General features: G+C 35.7%; 1 protein-coding gene across 2 annotated transcripts in view; it reads right to left on the bottom strand.

The window, feature by feature from the left end:
* Nucleotides 1-203: 203 nt before the first annotated feature.
* Epha3 (EPH receptor A3) overlaps nucleotides 204-10018 on the bottom strand; it is a 306637-nt gene continuing 296822 nt past the window's right edge. For both annotated transcript variants that reach the window (XM_057763683.1, XM_057763684.1), the window contains exons 16-17: nucleotides 6473-6628; nucleotides 204-460 (exon numbers count right to left, since the gene is read on the bottom strand). In XM_057763683.1, coding sequence (XP_057619666.1) covers nucleotides 355-460; nucleotides 6473-6628 — 262 coding nt within the window. In that variant the 3' untranslated portion in view covers nucleotides 204-354. The remainder of the gene's footprint in view (nucleotides 461-6472; nucleotides 6629-10018) is intronic.

The raw sequence follows: 10018 nt of genomic DNA, 5'->3' as shown, positions 1-10018 counted from the left end.
ATTCTGTGGCCATTCATAACAAAACCTAAGGTCCATTTTGCTATTTAACTTAGTTTACTTTTATGATAGTTTATGATCAATGGCGCTACACTAGTTCTTCCATTTTGAGCTGAAGAGTTTTAATTGACCCCATCAATTAACATAAAAAAGCAATTACAAAACAAAATGCACCCACCCACCCACCCACCCATCCATCTGTAAAATGATAGGGGAAAATAAAGACATTTTCAATTTCATTTTAAGGCATTTGGACTTATAACTGAGCGTCTTATTAGACTTGGAGCTTTCAGTGGTGTCTCCATCATTTCCATCACTTTCAGGATGCATCTTCATTTCTCACATCTTTCTTGTACTTTACACTGGAACTGGACCATTCTTAGATTGTGTTTCAAGAGCTTTAATGCTGCTGATGATCTTCTTCTGTGGCCCAACCACAGTAACACCAACCTTTTTCATGTCACTGTAAAACATAGGAGAAAATAACTGATGACAATTATGGAGTTCTGAAGAGTATAGAAAGAGAACAGTTTTAAGCTGAAAATGGACACAATTATAAATCCCTATGCTTGGTACCTTGTTTTCTAATTTTTAAGCACTGATATGTTGTTATATTTGGACAGTTCTATTCCTAGCTTGTGTAGGAGCACAAATGTTGTAGTACGTTAAGTATGCTTCTTCTCAAATCTTTTGTCACTCAGAACCTCACAATATGTCTTTGTGTAAAATTAGAATTTCTTGGAGATATTATTCAGACAGGGATTAGGGAAACAGAGTACTAGATAATGGTGAATACTAAAGCCAGTGTATATTTCTCTATAAGAGTCTAGAAAGCATACAGAATGACATGGGAGAAGAAGAAAATATACAAATGGAGGCAGGGATTGAGTTCTACTGTTACTCATTAATCTCATTATTCACCAGAAACTAGAAAAAGTAAGGCTTTATTTAACAATGATTTCTGAGCAAGTTTATGAATGCCTTGATTTCAGACTCTTTTTCTCCATAATTAGACAGAATATATTTGTGGTAGTAGAATGTGGACATTTATTTATTTATTAGCCCAACTGACACTAGATAATCATACACTTTTTTTGAAATCTTTTTTTTCTAGTCTCTTGAATATTTTGACTATTTTGACTGCAGGTAGTTAAAATTCAAGTCAATATTACATGTTTCTTGTTCTCAGGTCTCATGACATCGAAATCTTCTATGTTTTTTCTCGTGAAACACCCTTTCTGCTACCACAAAGCTACAATAGAAGTCTGACTATGCTGAGACCATGTATTAACCTGCTGGTCTAGTGTACACTCCTAGCTATGCTAAGGCAGACAATAAAACAAAAACCCTGTCAACCTCCAGATGGGAGCTTTTTTTTTTTTAATCAATGTTTCAGTCAATACCAGATTTAAAGCACCAAGACCTGATCTTCCTTATCAGTTCCTCCGAAAATTCCTCAATCACAACAATGGTCTGTATCTCAAATTCCTGTTGCCTTAGCCTTTATTGTTGTACTGTCATAGTTAAATGGCCAAAGGTAAATCTTTATTAAATGTAAAGTAGTTTAAGCTCAGAATTGTCATTAAAATAAACATGGTAAGAGAACTAATTCCATTTTCAATGAAAAATAGGTAAATGATTGTATTTTATGGATTAATTCTTGTTTAAATAATTCACTCAGATGACCATGTTTCAGATCCTCCCTCAAACATTCCCTTTTATTGAGAACTTCCTGATTCTCCCAAGAAATGCAATTTCCTGGTCTTTCTATTTCCTTCCCCATTTTATTAGCATCAATTATGTCACTTTTCTGATTTATTTTATTTGTTCTCTGTCTTGTCTCACAAGCAGTTGTATTCTATGTGAACAGGGTTTCTTGTTTAATTTGATCTTTGCACACAGACAGCACCTTCAACCCTCAGTGCCATTTAGTGAAGGCATGGATGGAAGGAAACATCCATGGATTTAAATTCATCATTTAGGAGGAAGAGACAGGTGGATCTCTAGGAGTTCAAGCTAACCTGATCTTTAAAGTGAGCTGAAGAATCACCAGGGCAACAAAGAGAGAACATGTCTTGAAGAAGAAGCAGGAAGAGAAAGAAGAGGAGGAACACGACCGATAGTCCAGAAAATTTCTTGGGGCATGCTTCAATATTTCTCTGCAGATGGCATCCTCAAGAATATTTCTAAAGAAATCTTTATAAGTATGTCTTAGAGTTTTAAGTCAGTGATGTAAACCAATAGTGGATTCATATGTGTAAAGGTTCAATGCAGAGGATTACATTTAATTTTGGAGAACATAAACAAAATATTCCTACCAGTTTTTCCCTGCCTGTTTTTTTTTTTTTCATTTTAAATGAATTGTCTACTCTCTTAACTTCTTTGTCTTCTCTGAACCACAATGCCATGTCAAGAGTTTGACTAGCAGCTGCTGCAGTCTTGATAGCATGCCCTGTGTGCAGAGGTCTTTTGGATTATCCTTCAAATCTCAAGACTAAAGAACAGCTCCAGGACAGAATCAGGGGCTGTTGTGTTATCTTTAAGTCACACACAAAGGGATTGGTGGTAGCACTTAGGAGATAGAATCAAAAGATACATGATAATGGCCTGTAGCTGTTCTAGTTTGGTGTTCATCACCCAAGTTTAATACCCTCCTATCTCCACAGTTTTCATCATTCTGCCCATCTCTGTACTCTCCTTTCTTGACACAAGCTCTCTAAATCTATTCTATGCTATAAAATAATATTTTATTAACATTCATTAAAAGTATTTTCTTTGCTTCATATGAAAATTTGGGGACACAAGTAGCTGTCATTTTAATGAAATACTTAAATTTACTGAAACACTTACAATTTATTTGAGAGGAAAAAACTCTTCTGACCTTTTCATAGGGCTTGGTTGACTGATCAAGAAAACAGAAAGAAATTCAATATGCTACCCAGGTGTCTGATTATTCTAGGAGAATTTCTAGGGTTATTTGGTCAAGTGGATCATTTCTGAGTTGAGCCTGAATAGTACAAAGAACACAGGAGTTGAAGCACTGAAGTTCAAATGATAAGAATGTGAGTATAAAAGAAACCTAAAATATCTAGTTAATAGTCTTTCAGCATTTGAGATGAAAATGTCATGGCTTGATTATGTTTACCCTGCTCTTAAGTGAAAAAGACAGTGGGCCTGGGTATGTATGTTCATGTGTGTGTGTGTGTGTATGTGTGTTTGTGTGTGAGAGAAAATATATATATATATATGTATATTTGTGTGTGTGCATGTGTTTGTGTGTGTGTGAGAGTGTGTGTGTGTGTATATATTTGTGTGTGTGAATGTGCATGTCTGTGTATGTACACATGTCAGTGGGCTTTGCTCCCCAGTCTAGTAAGAATTTTTTTCTTTTTCTTTTCTCATTTTCTTCTTTTTATTTTAATCCTGCAATTCCATAATACTATTACCAAAGGTATGCATAAGGTATAGGATATGGTGACAGAGGGCAGAAACATTATTAAGACAATAAATACTGATCATACCTTGCTCCTAAACTGAGGGGCAAAAAGGCTCTCAGGTAGGAGGGCATGAGACATCTAATATATCTGTGTGGTTGAAAGGGAATTCTCTGATAGGCTCATACATTTGAATCCTTGGATTACATTTGGTGGGACAGTTTGAGAAGGATTAGGAGGTATGGCTGAGTTGAGGAAGTTTGTCAATGGGAGTAAGCTGTGAGATATTAAAAGCCCATGCCATCCCCAGGCTCTCTCTGTCTGTCTCTCTTTTCTCTGTCTTTGTCCCCTCGCCTCTCTCTGTCTGTCTCCAACTTGGGATCACCCGTATGGTCTTAGTTACTACACCAGCATCATGCCTTCTGCTCTGATCCCTGGCATGATAGTCATGAACCAACCCTCTGAAACTGTAAGCAAGCCTCCAATTAAATGATTTCTTTTAAAGTTGTCTAGGTCATGTTGTCTCTTGACAGCAAAAGAACAGTAATCAAGACCACCTCTGGATCTGAAGAACAAGCCTGAAGTAATGGAGACACTCAGAAAAGGCAAGTTTGCTTTCTGAATGCGTGTCTACCAATTATCCAAATGCAAATAATAATGGAAGGAAATTTTTTTACCAGCCATGTAGTTTATTGTTTGCTACAGTAATGTGGACACAAAGAAATCCCTTATTTTTAGTTAAAAGATACTTTTGGCTCACCATTTTGAACAAATAGGTTTCTTATTCCATTCATAGCTTCTAAAGGCTGACTATATTTATGCTACGAACTAGCAGTTAATCTTATGAAGAGTGTTCTGCTTCCTGTATTTTTATGTAGTATTTCATTATGCATTATGGAGTATAAACATTTGCATAATTTTACCTTTGAAAATCTGACAACTGCGTGAAAACATTCACTATGTGGTTATTCCTTGTCAGGCTTCTATGCTCTAAAGCAGGTGTCTTGTATATCATAACCCTAACTGTTTATGTTACTAAAATAAGAATGTATAAAAATGTTCAGAGGAAAAAAAAAGTTTGAATGCACGAATACATCCTGTAACTGTGGCTGATCAAAACAACGACCACAGAAACTCAGAGTATTTTTGATTGATTAAGAAATTCACTCAGTAAACATCACCTTCCACTTTAAACAGGACTGTCAGTGTATTTTAGATAACTAATGCTAAGTTTACTTTCTGAGAATAAGCTATCCTTTCCAATAACAATCAACATTTTCGCAAGTTCTGTGATATTAAATGTTCCTGATCAAAGCACAATGATATACATTATGCAAATTATTTATTGTATATTTATGCATGTATTAATTATATTACGTACTTTTTTATGGAGATCTAACATGTGCCTCCCTACAATGAGATTGCTGAAGTGATTGTCAGGGTAACGTTCAAAGTCTTTATACATGCAATAACTTTTAAACATCTCAGCTGAAGAGTATAAGACTTAAATGAATCTGAAATTACCAACAGCTACATTCAACAAAGTGAAGGTCAAAGAGAAAGTCTCTGATGCAGTATTTTGCTCAGCTTGGAAGATATGTGCCCAAAACAAACATCTTTTAAGACAGTCTCATATTTTACATTTGCATAGAGGCTTCTAGAACCAAGTGACTGTTCTCTCAGTCTACATCCTTTGAGCAGAATTGTTAAGTAATGGCAAGCATGTGACTTCGGAGATTCTAAATAACAAATGGAATTGAATCACTCCTTGTTTCTTTACTAGAGACTTAGTTAAGAGAGCTGTTCCATACTCAGGTTATGATAGAATAACAAAGATGAAGAACTTTGTGTGTGTGTCTGTATATCTGTGACCATAAAAAAACTAATATTGTTTACAAGGTGAGTAAAGGATGCTGTCACATCGCCAATTTGAGGTAAATTTGACCTCATTTATAAAGAGAAAAGAACATGACAACTGTATTGTTTTGTTTTGTTTTTGTTTTCTTGTTTGTTTAATACGCTGAGAGTAAGAGAAAGATATGATCATTTTCCCTTGGATCACTTGGCTGTTTATTACTGCTTTATTATTGGGAACAGGATTACAAGTAGATCAGACTTGTCTCAAACCCTTTATGTAGGTAAGGATGATCTTCAATTTCTGATCATCTGTCTAATTTTCAAGTGCTAGTATTACAGATGTGTACCTCTTCACCCGTGTTGTTTAATTCTGGGGATTAAACCCTGGGACTCATTCATATTAGTCAATCATTCTACCAGCTTAGCTAAATATCAGTCCTTCACTTGATTCTCTATAAAACAATTTTCCTTTAGTCAGGGTTTCTCAAAAAGAAAATTCTTCTCAGAGTGACTCCTAAAAAAGTGGCACATTTGATTATTATTGATTTTTAACCTAGAAAACTATGTTAAAAGTAACAACCCCCATGACCTACCAACTATCATATCAAGTACCAATCCTTTAAAGAAAATAAAAAAAAGTCCAGTTTACAACTTTTTAACTTCACTTTTCTTGAATGGTTTTCTTAGGGAGTAAACAATAATACATAACAATAGAAGGTATTTAGCAGTTGTGGAAACTGCTTTTGGATTTTGACATATTTTTTTCTCTACTAGGTCATTGCTCAGTTTCCTGTGACCACAGATATAAAAGTTCTGTAAAAAAAAAAAAAAAAGTAAACACAGAAAGTCACATATACAAGATTACATACTGTACTTGATAATGTTTTGTTTTAGGGGCTTTGAGTTATTTATCTGCCAGCACATCCTACTATATAGAAAGACCCTGTCCTGAAGATTCGTCATAAAAAGGAAGATAACTAAGTGTATTTCAACGCAGGTATTGTACAAAGGACTCCTCGATCTTACTCTGTTTTGACAATGTGTGCTACTTTCAGAAGAAAAGCAGATATTGTAACCCATCAGTCTTAAACAGACATATTGGGTATGTATAATCCAGTAATAAAAATATGAATGATCAGGAGGACGTTCACAACCCTCTCCTTTCTCTCCAGTATGCCACTTACTCTGTGGAGATCTTGGCAATGGTGTCACAGGAGCTGTACTCCACCCCAGTGAAGATTTCTTTACAGTGTGCTGTCCGGACACCATTAAGCCAGTCACCTGTTGTGTGAAAGGTAGTGATGTCAACATTGCTTTGGTCCAGAAGAAGGTTTGATGGCCTGCAAGAAAAGAAAACATCCAAAGGAGAGAAATCAGGAGAGATTGGAGTGTCTAAGTGTCAAAATTTGACACCACCAGCAGCAGGAACTTCCAGACTACATGCAGTGTTCCTGTTTATTTGAGGAATTGATCTGCCATGAAGTCTTCATCTGTTCAAGCTGGCTCCTTGGAAGGAAGATGGTGATTTTCATCTTACCTAATGCTCCCTTCTCTGCCCTTCACAGATTTTTACATCTTCAAAACTTTGCCAGCAAAACCTATAAACTTGCCACACATATCTTTTTTTTGAGCATTTAATTAATTAACATAATGGTATCATTTAGATACAGTTGCAGCAGACACGACACAGTAAATACTTAACTATCTGCCTTTTCATGGGCTCTGTTTCAATTTGAAATCCATCACAAATGAAAGGTTCTTGGTATAGATTGTATAACTTTGGTGGGTGAAGAAGAATTTGAAATATAAGGTACATTAACAGCAATACATGGATTCAGCACAAATTTTGAGAATACTACTAATGTCATTTAAATGTAAAAATTACAAAAAGATTATAAGATGGCAGATAAATAATAATACATGGAATTATTGCTTATTGAAAACACCAAATGGATATTGTACGTGCAAACATACACAACCAAACACACACACACACGTGTGTGTGTGTATGTATATATTTAAAGACATTCAGATATAGAGGTAGATTGTGACTTATATTGACAGCACACATCAGCATTCATCAGAACACATTTAAGATTGATTTGTGGAGTCACAGTTCTATTCTCACATCCTGGAAAGTTCCAGATTCGCTGAAGCAAAGATCCAAAACTAAAATAAAGGTAACGATGGACACTGTTTCTATTCCTGAAGAGTAAGAAGAACTAAGCTATGGGTAACCTCTTTTAGGATGGGGGTGCTTTTGTTTGTTTGGTTTTTCATTCCTCTGAGCTCTTAGTGACCCTTTCTTTAACTGTCCTTTGTCTCATAAGAATGGAAGAATTTACTGACTCCTTTATTCTTTTATTGTTTAAAGAAGCTTAAAAACAAAGCAGTTACAAGGGCCTTGTTTGTAGATTAAATTTTAAATTCATGAGCACTTGTATTGTTCCTGGCCCAATGCTAAGCACATTGCACTGACATCAGGGTTAACCTTTACGACGTTAGTTAGGCACAGATGGTGTTTGCTTGTAATAGATGCAAAAGCCAACACTAACAGAAATTAAGTTACAATCTCAATTTCCTAAGGCATAAGAGACAAAACAGGGATTTAGACACAACTCATACTGGAACTGAGACTCTTCAATGCTATGCTACATCATTTGGTGGAAAAGTTATTTAAATTGGATTTCCTTTGTTTTTTTCCTTACTGCATTTGTGATGGTAGGATGGGACCTCTGATCCATCCGTGCTGTGAAGGGTCAGAGAGAAAGCCCGGGTATAACAAATACTATCTATGTGGTCAGGAGGGTTTTCTGATTTCCTCATCCATAAAACGGATGCATGTGATAGAAGTAACAGGTGTCCCACAGCTGGCAGGTAAATGCATTGGCTGTATTTAGAGCAATGTTGCAATATAATTGCAGAGTTTTTCTATTATTGTGACATAGGTTGAATAGTCATTGAGTTTCCATAACAGTTTGAAAACTTCAAGAAGAAAATTTAGAAAAGTAAATTCTACGTTTTATACAATGCTTTGATTGGCGTGATATTGTTAATTACCACACGAGGGACTGTTTGTTTGATCATGTGTAATATTATATATACAATGGAGCAACAGCACTGTAAAGTGGTAGTTATTAGAGGCCTCATTAGAATAGTCAATAACTTTTACAAGCTCATTATGAGGTCACAGGCTACTCTTGTAAATTGACGTGTTATTCTGTCTAATATCATTATTTTTCTAATTATTAAACAGAACATGTTGCTTACATTAAGCCTGTACCTACCATAGTCCCATTTATGTAATTCTAAACATGCCTTTTCCTTTTTTAACCACAACAAAATTATTGTTCAAACCCTTTTATCTTTTGTGAAGTTGGCATTGGATTTAATCTTTATTCATCTCTTAAGACATTTTAGTGTATTTTAAAATACCTAAGACCAAATATGTAGTTTTGTTTAGAGCATGTTCATACAATTCTAGTTTCAATCTGTAGCATTAGATATCCATTATCATCAGTTTTAAAATGCTTTTATTTTATCCTCTTAAAAACATGTGTCTAAAATAAATATATAACGTGAAGTATTAAAATTCAACGTTTAGAAATATGGGAACTCAACTTGGGGATATAGAGGCCTCCAAGATAAATAAAGACAATTAGCATGCTTTTTATTCCCTTCTTTTTGAAGCAAATTTAACTGGGGTTAATTGTAGTCATATCTTATTAAGTAACTGAACATTCCAATGCTCTGGAGCTACATACGAAAGCAATCACCAGTTATCATGTAGCCCCTGCAGGGCGATGTTCCTTCTGTAAATAAGAAAACGGCTCTGAGCAGAGTTCCTCAAGGTGCCCACTCTGCACCTCAAATGTTCTTTTAATTGGGAAGTTTCATTTACCAGTGTTGATCATCTTCATCATCCCTTAACATGCAAAAGTATACATGTAAAGTATAAAGTTGAGGATTTTTAAATTTTTATTTTGTTTATTATTCTCCCCTGCCCCATCCCTCTCCCTCCCTCTCCCTCCCTCCCTCCCCCCTCCTCTCTCTCTCTCTCTCTCTCTCTCTCTCTCTCTCTCTCTCTCTCTCCCTCCCTCCCTCCCTCCATCCCCCCCCCCCCCCACCCCCCCCCCCCGTGTCTGAGAACAATGTGTTGTGGATGCCTGTACCACAGTGCACTTTGCTGTCAGAGGAGGGTCTGTTGTCTCTGTCCACCTTAATGTGGATAATGGTGGAAAATTCACTTCATCAGTCCTGTCCGCAAGCCCCTTTACCTGCTGAGTCATCTTACTGATTGAGAACTTGAGTTTTTAAGTAAGGAGAATTTCAAACCAATTTAAGAAAAAGGGGGCAATAATGCATTTTATTCTGCCTCTATTTTTGTCATCTATAGACACATAGCTAAACAATGGATTTTTTTGATAAATCATCTTTCCTATATATAAAGAGCACAGAAAAACATAAATCAAGTATGAAAAAGTTTTATAAGAAAAATAAGTGAGGCTGCGATACAAGACAATGAGAAACAAAAGCACCTTTGATGTGAGAAATATAAAAAGATCCTAGGATGTGAACACACACAGACCAGTTTCTATGTCTCCAGTAGCTGTTGCACAGAACCCATGTCGTCTCTTCCTCCCATGAATAGCAATACTTTTTTATTTATGGGTTTGTGGGTACAAAGAATCAAACCCCAGGCCATTTATTCAGGATATTTATGAAGTGTG

The sequence above is a fragment of the Chionomys nivalis genome, chromosome 3 (genome assembly GCF_950005125.1).
Source record: "Chionomys nivalis chromosome 3, mChiNiv1.1, whole genome shotgun sequence".
Taxonomy (NCBI): Eukaryota; Metazoa; Chordata; class Mammalia; order Rodentia; family Cricetidae; genus Chionomys; species Chionomys nivalis.
This window is presented reverse-complemented; position numbering and strand designations above follow the sequence as displayed.